Source organism: Dioscorea cayenensis, chromosome 19 (genome assembly GCF_009730915.1).
Source record: "Dioscorea cayenensis subsp. rotundata cultivar TDr96_F1 chromosome 19, TDr96_F1_v2_PseudoChromosome.rev07_lg8_w22 25.fasta, whole genome shotgun sequence".
Lineage (NCBI taxonomy): Eukaryota > Viridiplantae > Streptophyta > Magnoliopsida > Dioscoreales > Dioscoreaceae > Dioscorea > Dioscorea cayenensis.
The window spans coordinates 858,008-883,481 of record NC_052489.1 but is presented as its reverse complement, the minus strand read 5'-3'; the positions used below and the strand labels follow the sequence as shown (position 1 = coordinate 883,481).

Below are 25,474 nucleotides of genomic sequence, written 5' to 3'. Positions count from 1 at the left end.
ATAATAATTGCCATGATCTTATAAATAATCGGTAAACAAAGCTTTTATTTATGAAACACAGAACCATAATATTAAATGAGCATAAGTATAATTAATGTATAACTGCAGATTGTAGGATATGTCATGCCAGGCATGGTACTCAACATACACTATCAAGAGAAAAAGACATAATAACATCAAACTCTTTACCTGCTCACTTGCAAGGCATTCCTCCAAAGAGGATCAAAATTTCTTTGAATTTTGATGGGTATGGCAGCTCCTTATTAGGGTATGTGCGCAAAATGAAAACATAGTAAAATTTTTGGAAGCTGCCAGTGTCATATGTTGCGGTACGCTTGTCATTCAATGGTAGTGATACACAGTTTGCAGCGATAGTGCCTTGGATAGCACAGTTTCGATTACTGGCTCAATTTCCCGATGGAGAACTCTTGTTCAAGTCCGAGATAGCAATCGGATACAAGCAGCAGCTTGGTTTCCTGGCAAGATGATGATCAAGAATAAGTTTAATAGAATGCTTGAAAGTATCAAAAGCCAAAGTCATAAATGTTGATGACAATAGCATGATGCTATTTCCAGAGTATGTATATATATGTGTGTGTGTGTGATAGATGCTGCAATCGGTATTACGTCTAAATAATGTACACTCTCTTGCCCATATTGGACATGATCATAAACCAGATACAACTCAGGAGGGTTTGGTTGGGTTTAGACATAAACGAGTGCTTGGATTATAAGCAAATCAACACTCTGGTTAACATGAAAAGTTTAAATAAGTCACAGGTCAACCCGTCCACCTGACAACGATGCACGAACTTCAAATAAATACATTTTATATTTTAAAGAATACAAGACACGTTAAATGAGTGGGGCCAAATTAGTGCATTAATTAATTTAAAACTAACCATATCTATAATATAACAGAATTAAATGGGTTATATGTGTTGGGTAAGGTAAATGTATATAATAAATGTGTCTAAACCAACCACCAAATTGTCTTGACATCTCCAACCATGACATGGAGCTACTGCTTGGATTGGTCAGTACGCAAAAATAACGGAGAAAAAAAAATGCGGACTGCATAAGCCATTTACCTGAAGGTTGATGTTGGCACTTGGTAGCTCCATGCGAGTAGTTGTCTGGTCAGAGAAGCTAATACGTTTCAGAGCATACAGTTCTGAGGTTGTAAAATTCCCCAGAACCAACCACCAAGCTTCATCTTTTACCTGTGAACCGATAGAAACTTTAAGAGATCGCATTATGCGAAGCAGAACATACAAATCACTTCATGGTCTGCAAGCAGACAATATTGAGGCAAATGTCTTCGTAGGTTGAGATATGCTTCACATCATGATTATTTCTTTTTCACTTACTAACCAGGAAAGAAGTCGAAACTATTTTATGATAGTATTTCAAATGTTCACACTAGAGGCATTTTACTCTAGACAAAGCTGAGCATTGCAGGCCTAATTCCTTCAAAAGAGAAACCTAAGACGAACTCAGGCCAAAAAACTTGACACATGCAAACGAAACAGGTGAACTCCAAAGATAGCTCAGTAGCTATTCTATATGGTTGCTATCAATAAATAATGTAATCCTTTCTAAGCCTCCAAACATTGAGTAGTAATTTAGAAATGGGCAGCAATAAAATAAAGATTGTAATCATTATCAATTCACTAACACAAATCCACTAATTAGCTTGTTTCAAATATGAAAAGTTGAATAATGCTAAAGGCACAAGAAAATTTTACCTTTGGGAATCGAGGGGTAAATGCTCTTGATGTGGATCGTCTGAAGTTGGTTTTTTCTAATTTAATGTTTAGAACAGGAGCCTTTGAACCCTCATTATCAGACTTCTGAATTCTCAACTTAACCTGAACGCGGGGAAAGTGCTGGAGATCCTGCAGAAAGAAAATAATGGCCAAGTTATCTATATAAAATGGCCAACCACTGCTTTCATCAAATTTATACAAACCAAGACCACTGGGACCTATTTGAAAGAAATGTTGATCCAAAAGAAAGCCATCAGCTGGCAAAATCAAATGAAAAATGAAATGCTAAAGAAGAAACAATGATATTATTGAAAGTTGGACAATAGGCAAATTTTGTAAAAGAATAAAATTCAAGCAATCGAGCAAATAAGGACTTGGTAAGGATAGAAAAAGGGTAGCTACCAGAAAATTGTTAAAATCATCGAAGAAATATCAAATTCACGGTATTGACTACAAGAATCTAATTGAAGGCAGGTGAATTGTCAAAAAGGCAGGTTGGAATTCAATCCAGGATATGACAGTTGCTATTAAAGATGAACTTGAGACAAGTTCCCTACCATTAAAAATTTAAAAGCACATTTAACTAGAGATATGTTTACTCAAAAAGGACACATTTCCTAAGCTGGGTCAAAGCCATCTCAAACATGGTGACAGCATCATGATTAACAGAATTGGAACCAAGATCATACTTGATAATAGGAATTAAAATCAATACAGGTAGTACATCATTTGGTTGGGCTGCCTAGTGAAGTAGAACCAAGATGAGAACATATATTAAGACCAATCATTTAATAATTTTCTGGTTGAGAATTTATGGGGCCTGAGAGACTTCTCTGGATCAAGATCAAGATCAAGACCAAGACTGGTCATATTACACTACAATCCCATTGAAGTAAAAGTGAAAAAAACCAGGAACAGACTTGAACCATGTTGAACCAGTAGAAGGAAGAGCTTGATCGGGGTTTAAATCCAGTTAAGAGGGAACTAAACAAAGGTAAAGACTGCAGAAGTAACAAAATTGAATTTCTGAAACTACACTAATGCAGTAATAATGGAAATGAAATTGGCTGTAGTAACGTCAATATTGCCCTCAACATTTTTCAGTCATGTGGTAATACACAAACTCATGTATGCGATAGTAACCACTCCATGAAAGCAGCACTAAAGATAACAGAAGTACCTTGTACAACTCTGAAGCAGAAGACTGCCGGAGCAAGCTTTGTAACTTCATGTCTGGAAGAACCAATAAATCTCGCAATGTCAAGATGCCTAGTTTGTTTAAATAACTTAGATGATCATCATTCATGCTAGGTAGCATCCACAGAGAAGAATCTTTCTCATACCAGAGACCCTGAAAACATGAATGAAAGCGACATGTGTAAATCAAGGCTTCAACATCTCAGAACTCCTGGTGATTAAGCCACAATTAAAGCAATCTTATGCACATTTCTCCTAGAAACATGTGAGAAGAAAGCTACAAAAATGGCTTTTTCTCAAAACTGACACAATAGCATTGTGTGAAAAAACACACACAGGAAGCTTAATTTTGTATATTCAAATGAAATTGTTTAACCATATCACAGAGTTCTCAGGAGTGAAGTCAAGCAACCATAATATGGTAAATAAGTATTGAAGTCTCATATGAAGCTTTTCCTCGTTACTTTATATGCTTAATATAACAGCATTAGAAGGATGATTCAGTTGCATATATATGTGTGTATATACACATAGGTAGTTGGCAATGTGCCCATTGACTTGCCCTTTGGATAATACTATGGCAGCAAGAAATCAAATTCTAAATGACAAAGCACCTGCCACAAAAATGATCATTTAAATTGCTACAAACTGTCAACAAATCCAATAAACTCAGGTGATTAGACAGCTATACGAAAGCAAGAAATTAATGGGCTTTAAAAGAATTGCCAAAAATGGGTAGTTAGGCCTTTTCCATGTTTTATACAGCCAATATTTGGATTTGTATCACCTATCAAAGATGTGAAAACGATATGCCAAACATAGCAGATGCAATATAATTTTAAAATTGTTAATTTGCAATGATCAAGTCTTGTGAAAGGATACCTGCATAACCATTTGAAGAAGATGCATACAAGTGAGCGAGCTCAACAGCCATCCACTATTGGCAGATATATCAATCATAGCCTGGATAATACGTATGCTTTGATCCAAAACTGATTTTAGATCAGTGACATAGTCACTTATTGGCAATTCTAACCGGGCAAAATGTGCCTGCAATATTGAAATAAATTCAAATTCCAGACTAAGATGTATAGCAAGTAAAATCAGAAAAATACACCTATGTTAACATGAAAATAAAGCAGAAAAGAATAAAAACAAAAGTCATCCCTACCTGAAATAGTAAATTTGCTTTAACATGTGGATCGTCAAGGCGGTTCTCATCTACCCTATAAGGGACCAGTTTGGATAATTTCGCATTGAGATTTTCCTGAGTGATATGCAGCAAAAAACAAGGGTGAATCAATCACAAGAAACAGAAGATCATAGTGGACAACTTAACAGATTCCTAGAACAAGAAGAAGCTAAATAATAGAATCAATCTCTTGTGAGATGTCAACAAGTCAACTCATAACAATGATGCTGCCAGGGACATACAGAACTAATGTGAAGCAAGTTTGACTCCATAAAGTTACAACTCCATCAATCTCCATGGTAGTATGAGTTGCATTTTCTCTTATGTTGTAGCTCTAGCCTCTAAGGTCTCCACTGATCTAAATCTTCTTCCAGTAGTCATGTTTTAAAGGCATTTTATGGAATTTATCATTTCATTTATTCATATCTGGTTCAATTTCCATGATAATATGAGGGGTGGGTGGATGGTGGTGGTGTAGATAGTGTGCGCATGAATACAAATTACCATCAACAATTATATAAATTATCAAGTTCATTCCACAATAGTTTTACTCAGAAGTATTACATGGTAACAGGACAAAAATGAACATCGATAATCAACAAGTCATCAGGAAACACAGTCTTGCTTCTTTGATCAATAAACGAGGATCCAAAAGCTCACAAGGCTAAAAAAAGAACCAGGAAAGTACAAAGATATAAACACCCAAAGTATCACACCAAATCAATATTAATAACAAGAAATACAAAAACAGAACCTACTGGTACAAGGGTCATACTTTCATGTCACATTGTTAAATACCTTGATAGAGGATCTACATTACAGAAAGAATATTATAAGTTGGCCAATCTAGGCTATTATGCCATGCTGTACTTTAACATAAGTATCTTGCTAATTGATCATTGACGGAGATCTCGCTAGGAAAGAAAAAACTAAAATCATTATAAAGCATCCCCAACGAAAAAGGAGCAACCTTTTCAAAATGACATACTTGACAAAAATGGCATCTGAGGGTGTTTCACAAGCTCGGAATGATATTACCATGTAGAAGAGAGGATATATTTAGTTAGGATAGAAGAAGAAAAGAGACTCCCTGTAGTACGATAAAAATAATCATTTCAAAGGTTCTATTCCATGAAAAAAATTACCTCATTATGCCGTACAGGAAGTTCGTCATATTCAGAAGCACCAGAAAGGATGTGTAAGAAGACCTGTGAATTAAAGCAACCTAGTGTTAAAATACATAAGAACAGCATCAATATTTGAAGCTATTCAAGTTCTACAAGGCAATAACTTACCTCTAGTGAAGTATCCGTGCTTATATTTGATCCAAACATTGATACTGTCAAGTAACTTAGATAATATTGGGAAGCTATAGAACCTAACATTAAAGGCTCAACAGAATCATCATTCATCTTGATACATCCACTGTCTCCCAGGTCTTCGAATGTGTTCTGCACAAGCCTGTTTAACATGATACAGTCATCATTCAAACTTCAAAGGATTCTGAGGTAAGTTTAATAGAATAATATTTTTTTTGTGTGCACCTTGAAAGATACGAATTGAGAGTATTGGATTCTGCATCCTCTAACCCATAATAGGCTGGATTTACAACCTGTTGGTGAAATAATTTAATAGTCATCACCTGTTGTTGCGTACACAATAATCTACTAGCATTGTAAATTATATTTCAAGTCATTAACTTTGCTCTGCCGATTATAAAGCAGCAATATCAAGAAGCCTAAGATGTTGATCACACCCAAATAACCAAAAAATAATTTAATAGTCATCACCTGTTGCTGCGTACACAACAATCAACTAGCATTGTAAATTATATTTCAAGTCATTAACTTTGCTCTGCCGATTATAAAGCAGCAATATCAAGAAGCCTAAGATGTTGATCACACCCAAATAACCAAAAAACTATAATTAAGTTGCCACAGCTTTAAGCATACACATCTTACTTATTGGATCAGTGAAGGGTTCATGCACTAGACGATTACACTGTTCTTCAACACCCCCACTCCCAAAAAAGATTATTATAAAACCAATCTAGATAAGTATAACCCAGAAAATTATCAAGTTACACACCACTACCACTTTACAATGCTTACTTTCCTTACCATCTTCAATTATCTCTTGCTTGTTTGGTCCCAAAAATAAACATACATCAAAATGGGTAAAAACTTTGATTTCACTACGAAAGGTTTTTCAATTAAAAATCTTCCCACAAAACTTGACTCAGAAACCTTATTACTGGCCAAGGAAAGATATCAAGAGTTGCCCAATTGATGTTAATACTACTATCAAATGGCATAACTATAATTATCAAGTAACACACCACTACCACTTTACAATGCTTACTTTCCTTACCATCTTCAATTATCTCTTGCTTGTTTGGTCCCAAATATAAACATACATCAAAATGGGTAAAAGCTTTGATTTCACTACGAAAGGTTTTTCAATTGAAAATCTTCCCACAAAACTTGACTCAGAAACCTTATTACTGGCCAAGGAAAGATATCAAGAGTTGCCCAATTGATGTTAATACTACTATCAAATGGCATAACTATAATTAAAAATAATCAGCATGAAAACAATACCAAGCGTCGAAAGAGATATGTCCATGTGAGATAGTGTAGCGCATCTTCCTTCTGGCAAATTGTACCAGAAACAATTTCTGCATTGATGTGATCATGCAAATGCTCCCTCAGATTACTCTCAACAGGGAATGGTTCATAAAGGAACTGCAATTAAGATATTCAGTAAATTGGTGTAGCTGTTAAAAAGTATCTCAGATAAATGGATGGTTGTCTCCTTTACCTTCTTATAGAAGCTCTTCTTTGGCTCATGGACAAGAATAACAGCTTTCCCATGCTGGTCATATTGTGGCCGGCCAGCACGGCCCATCATTTGCAAGATATCTGTAATAGGGAAATCAACATATCTTCTTGATTTTCCATCATAGTATTCAGTACCCTGCAACCCAGATGAATATTCAGTAAACCAAATTGAAGGACAAGACCCACAGCATGCAAACCTTCAACTTCATACCTTTATAATGACAAGATGAGCAGGAAGGTTAACACCCCATGCTAGCGTGCTGGTACATACCAGGATCTACAAAATCAAGGCACTTCCACAGAGTGAGCATCTTGTGAAGGATTAGTTTGATCTTAGTCCTAGACTCCACAAATATAAAATAGCTAATGCTGTTTAGGCAATGTAAAGCATAAAATAATTAAATAAATAAAGACCTGTATCTTGTTGTTGGCAAATAGCTCCTCAACCAAAGACCTGTCCTTGTCATTCAATCCAGCATGATGCAAACCAATTCCGAATCTTAGAGTATGCCTCAAGTTGTTATCAGTTACTTGAAAAAGGACCATTTCCAATGCTTCTTCTTGTATATTCAAAAATTGCCTAGGATGTTCATCTGATGCTGCATGCTGCAATTAAGTTTAAACAAAACAAAGGAGGTTACAGATATGTAATTCAACTAGTGACAACTAAAGCAACTTCTCACCTGTATGAGATCTAGAGCAGTAAGCCTTGTCTGGCGCCGAGACGAAACAAATATAAGAACTGGTTTAGAAGGTGAATGAGTGCAAATGGCAGCATATGCAGGTTTGTTCATACTATTCATCCTGGGACAGTAGAACTTCCCCGGATATCCCTGCTCATGGCAGACAAGATAAGACTGATCAATGGCACTTCACAAATCAATAAATGACAATTCAGACATGCTATGCAAATCCCTGATGAGCCAGAGAACACAACAATAGACATCAGGTAAACAGATCCACAGTAAGCAAAACGCTGAAATTAAAGTTCAAAAGGAACTCCAGAAATTCTGCATGGCGTCATCAAGAAAATTATATTCAGATGCAAGAGTTACACCTTAAAGAACTTCAAAACCACACCAAAGGTCACCAACTATGTTTGATGATAAAGTAGAACCAGGAAATGCACTTGCCTGTATGTGAACTTCAAGAGGCACAGGCCTCACACTTGGCTTGAAATTAAAAAGACCGATATCTTCCACACCTAACCAGTCAGCCAAATCACTGGATAAAAATTGAAACCAACTCCTCAGATATTGCTACTCTTATCAAGCAAGCTTCAATGACAGTATAGACTTTAACAAGAGGAACATGCAATCAAGGTGAAAAGTTCATACTGTGAATGATCCATGAGAGGAAGGAAAAAAGAATTATGTAGTAGTAAGTAAAGATGCAAACTAGACCCTAGCAATTTCAGACGACTTCTAACCTTCATCAAGGGCATTAAATTAATCGTCATAACAAGAGTAAAAAGCCTTCCAACGCAACTTATTTTAAATTTCAAAAATGCCATCAACATCTCAAGATAACATAAGGCCATATAATATGAGAACTGACAGGATCAAAATTGATTGATTTTACTTTCATAATTAGATTGAACAGCTTAATCATGATATTTGATGAAATGGAGCATGTGATGGGATCTGCAGTAAAGACTAATTTCGATGTACATCATAATGATGAAAGTGTCACAATACAGAATAGTCCTACTTTAGCATCCTTCAGTGAGATCTTAGAAAACATATTAACAGGTTGTCCAAGACAACAATGAGTGCACTAAAAGTTAGGTGGCTATCCTTAAATGAGCAAATGAAGAACTAGAAAATGAAAACACACTTAATAGCATCCATTGTCATTCTTCAAGCATGTTACTGTGGTTTTCCTCAATCATTAATGATGGATTTCTCTTTGATATTAATTTATGAAAAATACAAACAGTTCTGATCAACATAAAATGCAGCACATGGGGAACAGGAACAGAGTAGCGCTCATTATCTATAGATCGAATTAATGAACCAAATCAATTGAAATACATCTAGTGGAAAAAATTATAGCATCATTCAACTTAAAAAGGATCACCATAAAATCAATCACCAAGTCGGGTCTGTTACAAACCAGCAGACCACAAGCAGTACAGGCTTTGTGGGGATAAACTAAATTCTAATCAGGTCTTCAGACTAATGCACAAATATATTAATAATCCAGGAAAAGTATGCTACTTTTCCTTTCTTATTTAGCACTACTTCTCTGTGAAAGAGCTATTCCATACTGAACTAGGTATATAAACTTAGAACTGTGGTAACTCATCTCTGCCACTACTTACGGGCAAAGCTATTCAAATAACACAAGAGGCATTTATTCAACTAGTTTGAATATCATTTTGTCATACAGTGGGATAAGCAAATGCAGGCAGAAACATAGCAAGAGTAGCAAATAAATTCGTTAAAACAGAAAAAAAAAATTAAACAGATTCTGAGTGTTTTGAGTTCAATCTAACGGACCGAGCATTTGCCAATGCTGTCGATAGGCCAACAAAACGTATTGACCTCTCTGTTTGGGACGATATGTATCTCATTCTAGAAACAATAACCTGGCACAAGCAGTGGAAATTACTAGGGGCATTAGAAGATTTTCTTGAGAGTCAGTTTCAAACTATAATCATGCATATGACAATTTGCATTAAAAAAAAATATGAATGAAACAGAGAAAGCATACAGTCATATATAGGCCATCTTTGTTCCGAACAACTAAAATTTGACAGAAACTTGCCATATATATATGTGCTTATACTTTGTCATTCATTTAACAGCAATTATATGAGAACAATGAAGGAAAAAAACTAAATTTACCTGGATATTGAACCCAGCAACACTGGCATTTAGCCATAAACATGGGAATTTTTAAGTCTGGATAGATCTCAATAACGAGAAAGAAGTCGTTACTACAAGCACTTAGAATTAGTCTTAAAATTGTCAGTTAGCATAGATGTATGAAGGCTGACTACTCTTTTTCCATGTCCTAAGATCCTTCAGTGCTTCACTAGTTTCAATCTCAGTGTGTGGTCATTCAGAAAAGAATAACTAACTTTTGCTCATTAATATTAATCATTGATAACAGTTAAATTACATGAACTCTTAACCAAGCCGTGCTACTGTTTGCCTGAGTCATCTTGCCAATAGTATGATTATTAAACACCCACTAACACAGCTCGCATCCCCTTCATAAATTCCATTAAATAATTGCATAGAATTTAACAACCATCTAACAACCATTAAGCTAGAGAAAGAGTACCTCTAGAATGGGACCACGGTCTGCTCCTAGTAAATGGATCTCGTCCAATATCATGAGGCCTACCTATAAATTATGTCAGCATGTTAAAAGATGAAAGCAATAAAGTTGATCAACATTGGGAAATAGAGGAAGATAACTATTTAAAGTGGCTATAAAAGGAATTAATAATAAGAAAAGATAAGGGAGCACTTTTTAATTTTTTAACCTTCATTACATAACTTCGATTTTGCCAATTGCGACTTATACCATCCCATTTCTCAGGAGTTGAAATTATGATATCAGCTGTCATTAGGGACATAAGGTCTGGAGTAACATCACCAGTCATTTCAACCTAACAAAACAAACAATCTTGCTGTTTAAAATATGTTCAATGAACTTCACTTGAGATCATTTTACAAATGAAAAAATTTTACCATTTTTTTCCCAAGCTGATTAACAAGCCGTTTTCTCCAGTCATACATTCTTTCACGGACAATAGCCTTCAGTGGCGCAATATAAATTACCTGAAATACAGGGCATTAAATAAGAGGCTTAATTGATTCGAGTTTAGCATACAATCAAACCTTCATATCCGGCTGACTGTCGAAAAGACGCAGCATTGCTAGCTCAGCTGATATAGTTTTTCCACTTCCTGTTGGAGCTCCTAAGAGAACATTGCTATCAGAATGATACAAGACATGAAAAATCTGCAAATTGGTTGGTAAAACAGATTATTAAATAAAAGTGACCAAGAAAAGTGAGAACAATAAATCAAACAGATCAAAGTGAGTCGTGATGAGGATATCAGGACCTGTGTTTGGATCGGATTGAAGTGTGAAAACTTATACAGTGTTTCATAAGTTTCATTGCCAAGAGACGACACAGGAAGAGGTTTCAAGTCAAGTAGTTCTGTATGAGTTATTTGTGTCTACAAGAGAAAATAAGATTTTAGTGAATTACAGAAAATAAAGATGAAGTAAAGCAATATCTCTCATGATACGCACTTCTGGTAATGTCAAATTGTGGAAAGAAACAGTGAAGAGTGCCTCAGCATTCAACCATGAATCACAAATGGCACGGATAAAATACTGCGGTGGATGTGGTTCAAATATAGGTACAGTAAAAGATAATTTTTGAGACTCTCCCCTTGCCAGCTTCTTGGTTAGCGTGAAGAGCTCTGAATGGTAGATGTGATCATTCTCAGAATCCTGCTCCGAATAGTACAGTTATCAATTTACGAACTCCAATATTCAAAATTAAATGGAAAATTACCAATCTCAATATTGGTTAGACCTATGACAGGTATATAGCTTACAAAACCAATGGAAATAAAAATGAGTAATTTATTTTAAGCTATAGTCAAAAGAAAACCAATTTTCGCAATAAATCTAAAAAATTATTTCCTTTCTCATTCCCGTATTTAAGTTAAACCAAACAAACTAGCCTAGGTTATTTACTTAATTCTATTTTTCATAAATTCATGCCCATCAGTCACCTAACAAAGCATAAATACTAAGGACCTGCTAATACAGAATAAGGTGAATAAAATCTGAAATTAGAAAAGGTATTTTTCGAAGATAACATGAATAATCATTAAAAATAACCAGGCTGTCCATAAAGCTTCTTTAAATCATAAAGTCAATGACTTGGTCATAAAGTCAATAAGGATATGCACAGAAATAAATGAAATCTTAATATGAATATGACCTTAAAGGCTTAAACAATATGCAAATGACAATACATCACAATAAGAGACTTGCTCTGGGTATATGGAACATTCAAAGGAAGCTCAACCTTACCAGAATTTTTCAATCAACATAACCTAAAGAAATAAAATTAGCTAAAATCTTGATCAGTGAATTCATTTAGATAAAATCAGGCCCCTGAAATGACAAAATAGTAATGCACTCTAGATTGTTATGCACATATGCATATTGGTAAACATACAGAAGGGTCACAAATCATCTAAAACTAATCATGTACAACAACAACTAAACAGCAAATACAAATAATTATCACTTAGAAGTCCTTCAGAACATAAAGAAGTCCAAAAGAATAAAAATAGAACTTTCATATGTAATACCTCAACAAGAATCCACCAACTTATAGCGGTACCATGAAAGCGATCCTTCCACACAAAATCAGGACTTATGACCAAATCAACCTAGTACAATACTCCAAGCCATAAAGTCATTGAACAATATAAATACTTGAGTAATTAAATGTCATGCAACTTTCTCCTACAAAGCTATCAGATAAAGACCATAACTTACCTTGAGAACAGTTCTAGTGATTGGGCTCACTGTAGCAGACAAACTGATGTAAGGAAAATATCCTAGATATTGCTTGACAACCTTCACCCAAGCAAAAAAGGACAAGAAATTAATGGAGGGCCAAATCTATAACATAGTAAATACAATGAACTTGTAAAGAAAAGAGAATGTCCACCTTTCCTCCAGGAGCATAACGAATCAGCAGGCCTATGTCTTTCTCCTCCATCTCATAGAGACGATCAAGGTCAGCTCCTCTCTCTTCAAGCTTTCGGAGGATCTGAAAGAAAACATGTTGCAGATAAAGAACACACAAGTTTGAAAAGCCAAAACTGAAAAAATCTAAAAGCAAAGACCCAAAACAGACATCTGCTGAAAGCTCTCGGTCAAATTGCCTAAGAGGATGCTGATGAGGCCAAATTTGGCGATCAACAGCCTTGCAATATTGGAGCATGAAGGATGACATTTCACACCAGCCCACGTCGCAGACAGATTTCAAACAAAGCACGCATTATACGGGCTAAGCTTGCACTGATATATGCTGCATCAGAAATCAAAGAGAAACTATCTATTGAACCTCGTGAAATGTAAACCTGAACGAAAACAAAACCAATCAATGGTCAGGAAGTTTTCTTGTTAACTTCATAAGGCAGCACATGAAATCGTAGACAAGAAATTATAACAAAAATATGAAAGCTTAAAGAAATAGGAATGAGTTCTGTAGCTACTCAAATCATGATTTAGTTCAAATCTATGCACAAAGTAAATTTGCAAGAATATTGACCGAATAAATGAGCAAGTACCTGAATTAAGATTGAAATTTTTCCATACTTGTCGGTAGGTCCCCCCTTCACTTCCAAAGGACATGATACTCTCAATAAAGTCTCAAGCTCTTCTTGTTCCTCTTCTCTAATAACAATGTTCTCAAATTCAGATGAGTGAGCCACCATGTTAATCACCTGAGCAGATACACAATATGAAAATTTAGCAGCAATACGTTCGATGACAAACACAACCACAAACTGAGAGGTAGCTGAAAAGCAAACTCAGAATTAATGCTAACTTCACTATCACTCATGTGGCGCCTGAGCATTTCATTGTATGTCTCAACACTAGAGTATTGAAGGTAATAATGGCTAGCTATGCGACCAAGCTCCGTGCAATAGAAATTGCCACTTTTTTCATCGAAGCGCATCATTTTTGCCTTGTCAAGGGCACGTGCTGCATCAACTACAAGAGACCTTTGTTTGAAACTCAATAAAGGGTCTGCAACAACCTAACAAATCAAAAGATATAATTACATATAACACGCAACTCTGTACTCGAAACACTTCTGTAATAAATGTAAGTTCATAAATAGAAATACAGAAAAGAATCTCAAAAGTTCTGGAACTTCATGGACTTATCCCACTCCCAAACTTGCCAAAACTATCACATTTAACCATTTCTAGGGAAATCTAAATCAAACTCCAATTATTATTGATTTTGAATTTCTTGACAAATTCCACTAAGGCATGCACAGCCATTGTAAGTCAAAACATCAGAAGAAGTCAATGCAAGAACTCATATTAAAATACTAAAATGAAAGCATGTTACCAATGCATTTGGGAATTTGATTATACACTGGAAGATATGTACCATCTTATACCTTTGAAAACTCTTACACTTCTACAAGTCCATAAATAAGGCCCAAGCCCAGGATAACATTTCTAAAATTTGATCACCTCCTCATTGTTTTCTGCCTTCTGAAATCCTTAATATTGTCATCCAGAATTGGCATTGAAAAACCATCGCTATGGAAAAATTAACAAAAAATTTAAATAAATTACCAAAATAACTCTTCAAGCTAGTGAGCATCGTCAAGTTCAAACTTTGTCATGTATATGACCAAAAAGAGAAATAATAACTCAGTTAATCAAGTCATGGAAAAAAATATCAAGAATAGATTCAATTTCATACCAATTATGTAATAGAAGCATTTAAATTGTACAATAGCTAATGCATAATCTCAATATTATGGTATATGGTATATCATATGATACCTCATCCCACGCAATTCCATAGACCAAAGGGTTCAGCTTCATCCTTATAAAAAGATAGGTATATCCAAGCCAAGCACAAGCCTCCTTGACATTTGTTACTGTGCCTAGTGCCACCTCAGCATTCAGATTATCTTTCAAGGAGTTAATGAACTGCAACATAAAGAAACAGCAGACCAGGTAAGCGAGGAGAGAGCACTGATAATAAGACTGGAGCAATCACAAATAAAAAATGCCAAACAAGCAAAAGGCTGACAAGCCTCCCAAATAACATGGAGTTGCTTAACAAGTAACAGAAAATAATAGATAGTAGAACAAGTTCATAAAGCACAACAAGAAATTGATTGAAAAAGGAAAAACAAAGAATTAGTAAAACAAAATTCCAAAAACTGCTGGAAGAGATCTTTAAGTAGACTTAACTCAAAATCACAAAAATCATACCAAATTAAAAAATATTTGACAGAAAACTAAATGCATAAATGAAACTAATACTGGTAATAATACATTACTTGCAAAAGAAGTTTAATCTTTGAAAAAGGGCAGACAAGTCATTGTTTCAGTTATTGAGACAACAATAGATCATACATCTTAAAAAATACAATCGTTTTCATAAAATAAAATTCTACAGGTCTTTAAAAATCATTTCAAGCAAATAGATCAGCAAGAAGAAAATATTCACTCTTCAACAGGAAAAGGGACTCCATCATCAAGGCAAAGTAATATAAGATGAAAAGTGTACACACCCCAGAAAGACAGGTAAATCCTGATAAAATAAAGAGGAAGAAGATTTAAGAAATAGCAGTACCTTTCCAATGATTATAGTCCCTAGAACTAGCTGTAACTTATCAAGGGTAGCTTACGCAAAAAGCCGCAAATACATTTACATGATAGTGAACTGCTAGGTCATTTTAATAATCATCACATCAAATAAATTCACCTGCTGGGACCTTAGTAGAAAACCAAAGAGTATAGTTGTCACACATTCCTACAACTTCAAACTTTAATGTGTGTGTGTGTGTGTGTGTGTGTGTGTGTGTGTGTGTGTGTTTGGAGATTAAGCACCTTCTGGATGTCAAGTGTTAAACTATGTATGACTTAGGCATGAATCCTTTGCAGAAGCCTTCTGATGAACACAGAGAGAGTTCATCCAATGGTTGTACAGAAAACAATGTATACCTGGCTTTCTATAGGAAGTTGACTTGTTAGCAGCCTGAGATAATAAGCCAATTTGTCATGAGATGTAATTATAATGCCCTCGCCACTTTTGTCAAACTGTGGCCTTCCAGCGCGTCCAAAAATCTAAAAAGAACAGCAGATAAATAGTGCATATAAGCTCGAGCTGTGCAACATTGACCAAAATGCCTAAAAACATGGCCATAGTCATTAGTCTCTGATTTCACCTGCATAACATCAAGCATGCCAAGGTCTCGCCATCCACCAGCCTTGGGGTCATATAATTGTGTTCCCTGGAGTTACTCCAAACAAAATACACCAAATACATAAACAAAAAATTATTTGATCAACTTCCTGAAAACACCACAATTAATCATTGAAGGATAACTATTCATGATGTCTTCTCTAAACAAACACTTCAGTGCGATGAAGAAACATTGATTATTTCTCCTTGCATTGAAGATCCCAAAACTATCAGTTACTCCACTACCAAGAACTAGAATTGTAAGAATAAAGACCCAGCTTTTACAAAGAATATGGTCTTCTAATGTGAACCCAGAATGTCCCAGGCACAAAAAAGGAACTTAACACAGAGAAGTCCATCACCAGCACAACTAATTATAAAACTTGATGAGCTCAACAACAACAATAATAATAATAATTAATTAATTAGATTTCAAGACTAATCACCAGCAAAGTTTACAGATCAAACCGACCTTGATAATAACTGTGTGAGCAGGTAAATTTACACCCCATGCCAAAGTTGCTGTGCATACAAGTACCTACAGAAGAAAAAGAAAATTTCATGTCATGCATGTCAATTTGAGATTTTAAGAACAAAAAACATAGCGTACTTTCAGAAGTCCATCAGAGAAAAGCCGCTCAGTCAAGCTTCTATCAGCACGAAGCATGCCTGCATGATGGATGCCAAAGCCATGTCCAAATAACTCAACAACTTCTCGGTTTCGAGATTTGACAACTTCTTTCTGCCATATGCTTAATTGGTAGGTCATTCAAAAATAAAATCGATAATATATGAAGACAAACAGGGGTAACAATGCACGCTTTACTTTTCTCAACCCGAACTGTGGATGCTCTTCATTCACGAACAACATCAGTTCACCTGCTTTTTGGGCAATTTCAATCTGATTTAACCAGGTCAGTTTAGTCAACAGAAATGAGAAGGAAAAAAACAATCAACTATCCGAAACTAGATAGCAAGCATCGACAGATGCATAAAAAGGCCTGCAGTTCATGCATGCACATATATTAAAACAGTGCAAAACTAAAGGAAAAGGACTTCACAGCAAATGATATGTTGCCAGAATATGCATATTAAAAAGATATGTTCTGTATGTGATAAGCATATAACATTAGCACAATGCAGAAAATTAATTTTGCATTAGTTTAATTAATAGAACTTGGCTTCATAAATTCTCAGTAATAATTATCCAAAGAAATATTGTAATCTTCTGATAACTGCAGAAGTATTTAGCTAACAAGCATGTCATATACTTCCCCACACATGTGAAGCTTTAAACTGAGAGTCTGAGAATATTTTGAACTTCCAACACTGTTCAAAGAATGTACATTTTATGTTTGGAGCATGTGCTGGTAATTGCACTTTATACCATACACTGATCATTTCATGTAAAGGTGTGCAAAAAGCCATTTGTGGGGACATGGAAATGGCAGAAGTTTTCTACTTACGTAATTTCAGCAATTACACCTTACCAGTATCCTTGCAGTTTTCCCAGTATCTTTGCGTGAATGAACGAAAACCATGGCTTGGTGTCCTTGCTTTAGTGCATCTAAGACCTGTCAACAAATGGAAATAACAGTTCAGAGGTGACATCTAAAACCAGTGTAAAGATGGAAAAAATAGTTCAGAAGTGAAATCATTCATAAACTAAAGTAAACTCAAATAAATACTTTAGAGAGTTACCATTACATACATGCAAGCATGCATGCGTGGATGCACACATGTAGGTGTATTATAAGATAAGAATAATACTGATATTACATGGAAACAGAGTAAAACCTTCTCATAGCAAATCGTGTTGTAAAGGTTAATCCTTTTGGCGTAGTCCTTTTCACTAATGCCAATGTATTGTTGAGCAAGAGGAACTGGCCGATAACTCGAGTCAAAAAAGAATAGACCTGTCTCAGGATTCACCCTTAAAAATTGTGCAACCTGGTGGTCATCAGTATTTAAAAATTTAGAGAGAAATACTTCAAGTGTGCATGTATAAAACGCAAGCTAGCATAGCTCAAAGCACTTTCAGAGCGTCTGAAAGACTAAAATAAAACCTCTAGATAATTGGGCAGAGTGGCAGACAGACCCACAATGCGTATCATGGATTGTGATGATTCAACCTGTCAGAACTCAGCAATTAGAAAAGACACAGAAAATTAAACCTGAGAAAAGCATATCCACAAAATTGAAATACGGATCATGTCTGAAGACAAGTTGAGAGAGAAACCAAGACAATCATCAATAGAATAACAAGGAATTACAATTGATCATTCAAAATTGCAATATATCCAAATGAAGTTCAACACAGGTAAACATTAATGCCACATGGTAGGTATGCTATAGTGGACCTCAGGTGGGAAACAATCTCTACATATTGTGTTAGTGTTCTTTTACAAAGGCATGGACTAGGAAATTTAAATGCATAAAGCTCTTGAGAGATAGTATAAAAACATCTATACCATTAGCCACTTCAGTATAGCTGTAAATCCAATGCAAATCAAAGAAATGATGGTCAGTCTCATGGTGAAATATTATTAACCTAAAGATCAATATTAACCAGAAAATCACATTCAGCTGAAGTCAGCAATTAACAAAACGTGATGATGCAGCTTAGAGTAAAAGACCAACAACTTCCAGGACCAGTCTAATATCAGAATCTTAGACAATCCATATATAAAGAGAAAAATCTTCTACATCAAATGAAAAGAACATGAGGTCAGTATGTTTTGTTTTTTCAGGAACTTACTTGTCGGAGGGTCCGAGCAACTAGAGCTTCTATCACAGAGCCTCTATCATCATTCAGCAGGTGTACTTCATCAATGATTAAGAGTTTGACAAGCATCGACAATGACATGTCACTGCTTTTGCGAGTAATGACATCCCATTTCTCAGGTGTAGTCACTATCATCTAAGAAATGTAAGAATGGCATGAGTTAGGCAGATTATAGTAATTAGTCAAATACAACACTAAATAGTAATTAGTCAAATACAACACTAAATAGTAATTAGTCAAATACAACACTAAAATGCCGGACCTGGGTCTCTTCAAGCTCATTCTTAGACAGCTGCATGTCCCCAGTAAGTTCTCTTACTGTCAGATTCAAAGGAGACAGACGATGACTGAATGTGGACGTAACCTCGGCTGCTAAGGCCTGTTAAAGAGCTAGGTATAAGACTCTGCTATAATCATTGCAGTTTTGCACAGATATCTTGGATCAAAAAAGTTACCTTCATAGGAGCAACATATACTATTTTGAATTCATTTTTATGCAAAATACCATCCCGGAAATGCTGTTTGATCTGTAACGAAAGTCTCATTTTAAAACTATTGAAAATGCCAAATCTAATAGAAACGCAAAACTAAGTGAACAAATTAGAAGATCTGTGAAGCACAGAAGAATTAAATGAGGACGCAGAGGAACCCCTTGAGATAGAGGAAAGCAAATAAGCCACATTTAACATGATTATGTTAAGGAAGCCAAGGCATCTGGTTGAAAATATACCTCATGAAGGACAGAAATCATAGCGATATTAGTCTTGCCAGCGCCAGTTGGTGCACAAACCTGCAACCACAAGTCTCATACAGTTATGTAACAAGTCTCTGCAGTAATTTCACAATTAATTTTAAATATTATGTCTTACAATATCAAACTTCCGATAACAAACTTAATTTTGAAAAAACTACCAGAATGTTCTCATTTGAATGATATGTTGTGTGAAATATGCGGCTTTGGATGCGATTCAGGGACTTGTATCCTTGGAAAGCAGCTTGAGCAAACTCATCCAATTCTTTTATGTCAATCTAGCAGTGTAAGCAGAACATTAGTTTAGATGTATCAACACAATGCTATATGCAAGAGCCAAAATAAATGAAAACAGAACTAGATAGCAATGTCTAATGTGGTTAGCAAATTATGTTATTACAAAGAAACCAATGCAAAGTATCTTTGGTGTCATTCAGAATTTTGCAGAAAGCTGACTGAACAATAATACAACTAACAAAATATAGCATGGCCAGCCCTACACTTGCAATGAACAAATTATGCACTGCAACAGAAACTGATGTAGTGCATCTTTCATCTTCCTCGAAATACTAGGGCATACTTTCAATGCATACAGTTTATCATGAACACAGTTTCAATATATAGGATTTATCAAAAGAAACAAAAACAAAATTAAAATCTAATAGATCCGTTCTAAAATGCAAGTACAGGCCCAACCTCATAATATTCCAGACAACATAGATTTAACATCCAACCCATTAACTCTTCAAATACCAAGGTCCTAAATCATGATAGCAAAAGCAAAGCACTTCAATTTCATATTCACAACCATCATAATTTGTTCACCGCCCAGAATTTTCCACAAGCACACAGATTAGAGTGCACTGGTACTCTACAAACTAGACAGACTGGACCACTTGAAATTTTCAGAGGCTAACTTGAACAGAGCTTACTAAAGAAATTATCAATGACTTACAACATGCCATGCGTATGATCAGTAAACAAGTAGAAGACAGATGCTACGGCATCGGAAATTAAATTAGTGACAATTCAGGGAAGCCTACATATGCACATTAATCTGAAATCATCTCTGGATCACCTATACTTTAAAGGCCATATGATAACAGTCAGTAAGGTTACCTGATGGACACTGGACATAAGGGGCTCAAGACAAGTAAATCATGTCTGCCCACAAAAAATAAGAATATTGCATTTCACACTTGAGCTTCTACAAAACACGCCCTTGCATGTGCTTTTACAAACAAGATTTCTTTTCATGGATTAACATTTAAAAATGGGAAAAAACAGTTATATGTAATTAAGAAAAAAGAAAAGAGCAGACATACCAACTTCTCATCAGGTCGCATTGGAGCTGTTGGAGTTGGTGGAATTCTTACTTCTTCATAGTTTTTTCGGTATAACCTCACTGTTCCTTGGGGAAGAGAACTGACTAAGGAAGAATTGGAACCCTGGCCAGTCCCCATTACATCATCCAGTGGTTGCTTTCTCTCACTGGCAGCAAGAAGAGAGGAAAAACTTTCACCAGAAAAATCATGCATGTTTCCATAATCTCCTCCACGTTTATGACGCTTTTCCTCTTTTCGTCGAAGCTTTTCAATTTGACGATCAGATTCTGTTTGTATTGTAACCTGGATATGGAATCATGTTCATCCCAAAAAGCCAATCATTATATTATCTTTGTATTCTTCACTCAAGATGACAAGTCTCATACCTGTGTGCCATAACTAGGCATTCTTGGCTGAGTGTTTGGTTGCACCTTCTCAGATTTTAGCATAGACATTCCATGGTTGATTGCATCAACAAGATCCTTCCGATGCTATCATTAAAAACAGAAATTTTCCTAAAGTAAAAATGAAGTTCTTAATCTTCTGACACCAAACATAGCTTATAACTAAAATATTCAATCGAGCAAAAGCCTTCCAAAATGGTAAAAAGAAACCTCATGTGGTCACCAAATACAAAAATATCTAAGTTACCCCAAATTGTAAAACTTAACATAAGACCAGAACCACAGAGCACATCAAGGTTAGAGCATCCAGGTCACAATAATTGAATATTAAACTAGCATTGGCTGGTAAAATGTAAAACCTCGGGAAAACAAGACAACTCAACATTTCAGGATGCCGGACAGCCCAACAATAGTAGCAACTATCTTAAGAGTAAACAGCAGATTTATTTTCACAAATATAAAAATGAACTAATTAGGTTGTCTCTCACCGATAGAAGATTTTGAACTGCTTCAAAAGCATCATCACCAACAAGGTCCAACAAATCACCAGCTATCTTAAGAAAAGAAAGCATCAAAGAGGTTGTAAGAATCAAGAAAAAAAAAAAAACAACCATCATTACCAAAGCCAATAGAGAATGGCCATTATCAGGACCTCATCGCCAGCTTTGTTTGACTGGAGCACCCGACAAATAGCCATTGCGAGCTCATCTCCAGAAAGCTGTGAACCACCTCCTTCTACTATCTGATCACACACATTTTTCAGCCATCTCAAATTCACAGTTCCATGGCTGACACTAGATTCATGTGAAGATAAAACTTGTTGATGATCATTATCCTCGTGTGGTGAAACCAGAGCTGTCCAACTATCAGTTGCCAGAGGATATCCATTTTCTAAAGGTGTCTCCACAAGAAACCGAGCAGGAGATTGGAATGTAATATCATTACCAAATTCATGATAATATGCCCCTTCATCTGCTACCTTTGCCAGAATGAGATCAGTTTGGTCATCAGTGAACTGCAAAGAAAAAAGCCTTTGTGCTAATGACACTACTTTCTGCAGAGTAGAATCTGATATGGAGTAGCCAATAAGCATTTGCAACTCGCCCCTATAAAATAAATAAACCTTAAATTATTAGAAAACTTTATCTCCAAAAGAAAATCCAAAAGATTATAAATACCCAAAGAACATTTAAGAGAGAAGTGCATAAAAGGAAATTAAAGAAACTCACAACTCTGGTGGATCTAGATTTGACGGTTGAAACAAAAAAAATCAAATCTTTTGTAGGTTAATAAGTTCTCTAGTTTCATAGTCTAGTCTTAGATAACAATTCCACTTGCCTCAAATTCGAATTTTTATCTCAATCAAATCTATTTAACAACCAGGTTCAGTTAAATTCATGTAGCTGAGTGGTTTCTTTCAGAAATGGGCAAAGTGGGGGAAAAAATAGTACATCAAGTAATACATTGACATTAATGTAGATAAAACAAGTCAGCATGGATCACTCTCTACAAGTCACCAATCTGGCACTGTCTTGATATTATTCCCACACTACTTCCATTACCACTCTTGCGAATTGCCCAAACTTGTAAAATTAAGGTATTTATTCAAGACACAGGGAAAAAAACTGAATAAATGTACAAAATAAAAACAAAATTTGCCTTTAACTTAACAGAGCAATAAGATCAGTCATACCAGCGCCTGCCTGGCCAATGGATCAATCTCAGAAATTTTGTACTAATCAGATTATGCACTCTTTATCTACTTATAAAGCATATGCCAGATTTATACTTGGGCCATACATCAAGGGCACAGAATGGTCAACTAGTTTTCCTTCAAAACCCTAATCTTCCCAAAGTGAAAAACAAAAAAAATCATTTAGTTCAGATGGTGCTCGATTAAATAAGGTTATGAGACCCAGTGTGCAACACTCTCTATAAGCAAATGTTTCCCTGACTCATACTTCAGAAACACAAGACATTAAATGGTAAATAAAAATTAAGAATTCCAAAACAACCTACCTTTTCTCAGCAATTTTATGAGATATATCACCACAAGCAGCATCAGGGCCAGTAAAAAAATCATAAATAGTTTTCGCTATTCCATGAAATTCTTCTGAGGATGTTTCCCCATTGATCAACTCCACCAAGGCACCAAGAAATTGTTTGTATGTTTGTCGCACGTTACTTGAAGCTGCATCAGCAGAAAATATAAATTACCCATGAATTTTCATCCAAAATAATAGATTGCAACTTCATCGATAAATCATTTAAACAATATGATAATCACAGGCAACCCTCTTGTTATGCCTGTTTCATTTTCCGACAGGTATCACAGAAAAATCAAATACCATACATTCAGTGATCTACAGCTATAACAAGTTTATATCTTTGGCATAGGCCTCTTTTTTATCCTCCAACTTGATTCTTTCCTTTGTCTTCAGTTTCTCTTCTCCATACCTCAACTCTTTCTATTTCTGATGATGTCCTATATTTCTTCTTTCCTTTATATGATCTATGAAAAATTTAAGGAACAACACCTAGTGCCCTAGTGACCAACAATAAATTGCTACGCAGTATCGAAATAGCATTTAAGTTGGTCAGGATCCACAACTTCCCTACTTTACGATGAAAGATGCCCATTATGCCACAAAGGAAAACACATACTTTGCCTCGAGAAATGATTATTGGATGTCCCACTCAATCCACAAGCAAAGTAACCAAGACACAGAGAAATATAGGTGGACTTATGTCAAAGTCATTGTGGAAAACTTCAATAAACAAAGTAATGGTGCTCACTGATTTTTAGTTATTTGGAAGTTTGTATTGTCAGTTCATTGTTCCTTCTAAATAAGCACTTAATGCATCTTAGACATAATTGCAGAGAAACTAAACTTTTTTTTTTTGCAATAGTAATGACAATTGGGTTGCATAATTGGAATAAACATGTGGTTTCTTTAGAACAACTACGAAGTTTTCTGCATGATCCAAACCCATAAAATTAGTACCAAACACTCCATGTGACCGCTCTTAAAACCCATCCCAATCACAATAATGCAATGCATATAAAAGCATCAAACATGCAAGAATTAAAATAACCAAACTTCTTAAAAATCATGGAATGTTAAAAATGTAAAACAGACTACTATTTCTAACTCATAAATAAAATAAAATAAAAATACTAGTTTTTCTCATTAAAAAATAAAATTAATAAATAGGGTACCTTTGTCATGCAGGAATTAAAATACCAAAACTTTTTGAAAATCCTGGAATGCTAAATTCTAAACAGACTATCACCTCATTTTGCTCATAATAATAAAATAAATAAATAAATAGAGTACCTTCATTATGCAAGTATCAAACTATCAAACCTTTGAAATACAGGGGATGGTTAAATTTAAAACAGAATATTAAATTTTCTCACTATTAAATAAATAAATAAATAAATAGGTACCTTGATCTCCATCATGCAAGAATTGAAAAACCCAAACTTCTTAAAAATCATGGAATGCTAAAATCTAAAACAAACCTTTAACTTGTTTTGTTTCGTTAATAAATACATTACCTTCATCCCATCGTGGAACCAGCTTCCTAGCAAGCTCCAAATCATCTTTAGCACTTAAACAAGAATCCAAATGTCAATCAAAACTCGAATAAAACAAACAATTTCAACTTCAAGCAAAAGAAACCAAAATCTCAAAATTCCAAACAAGAATGCAAGAAACCTTTTAGATTGGCGACTTTGGAGTATTGATTTCCGATGAAGGTAGGCTTGATCGACGTCAAAGGGTGTTCGGAGAGAGCTGGTGAGGCGAGGCAAGGGCAAAAGCATCATCGATCGATACACGTCCAAAACCCTACAAAATTCAAGCAAAGAAAAGAAGAAGAAAGGATTGAAACTAGATTCAATGGAGATAATGGAGCGTTTGCCCCAGTTCTCACCTCCAATTCAGAGCACTCTCGCTTCGAAGCTCGTCAATGGAGGCCGGAGTGGAGAATGAGAAGCGTTTCCGTTGCCCTTGGGTTTATATAGACTTTGGGGTTTCTAATTTATAAATAAATAATAATAATAATAATAATAATAATAATAATAATAATAATTTATATTTATCTGGGTACTGGATTTGATTTTTTATTTTCTAAAAATAGTTAACTTAATAATGACTAGAATAAAACTTAACTTATTTAGATCAATTTTTCGAATTTAAATTATTAGTT

The 25,474-nt window shown here is 35.2% G+C and overlaps 1 protein-coding gene across 1 annotated transcript; it reads right to left on the bottom strand.

Annotated features, from left to right (window-relative positions):
* Nucleotides 1–18: 18 nt before the first annotated feature.
* LOC120249493 (DExH-box ATP-dependent RNA helicase DExH14) lies at nucleotides 19–25,278 on the bottom strand. Its single transcript, XM_039258021.1, is given in 51 exon segments — nucleotides 19–476; nucleotides 1,092–1,223; nucleotides 1,749–1,898; nucleotides 2,950–3,120; nucleotides 3,849–4,016; nucleotides 4,138–4,233; nucleotides 5,304–5,366; nucleotides 5,454–5,619; nucleotides 5,703–5,770; nucleotides 6,759–6,902; nucleotides 6,979–7,134; nucleotides 7,210–7,275; nucleotides 7,413–7,604; nucleotides 7,682–7,831; nucleotides 8,132–8,222; nucleotides 9,500–9,588; nucleotides 10,290–10,352; nucleotides 10,495–10,620; nucleotides 10,703–10,792; nucleotides 10,853–10,975; nucleotides 11,080–11,196; nucleotides 11,273–11,476; nucleotides 12,352–12,432; nucleotides 12,542–12,622; nucleotides 12,717–12,818; nucleotides 12,906–13,016; nucleotides 13,018–13,131; nucleotides 13,342–13,497; nucleotides 13,602–13,814; nucleotides 14,581–14,730; nucleotides 15,754–15,876; nucleotides 15,978–16,043; nucleotides 16,467–16,532; nucleotides 16,605–16,736; nucleotides 16,821–16,895; nucleotides 17,485–17,568; nucleotides 17,792–17,944; nucleotides 18,061–18,126; nucleotides 18,753–18,914; nucleotides 19,042–19,158; nucleotides 19,235–19,306; nucleotides 19,510–19,569; nucleotides 19,692–19,808; nucleotides 20,856–21,158; nucleotides 21,242–21,346; nucleotides 21,748–21,813; nucleotides 21,912–22,365; nucleotides 23,279–23,450; nucleotides 24,822–24,874; nucleotides 24,982–25,113; nucleotides 25,199–25,278. Coding segments are annotated over 50 exon segments (6,267 nt in total). The 5' UTR covers nucleotides 25,092–25,113; nucleotides 25,199–25,278; the 3' UTR covers nucleotides 19–398.
* Nucleotides 25,279–25,474: the final 196 nt, after the last annotated feature.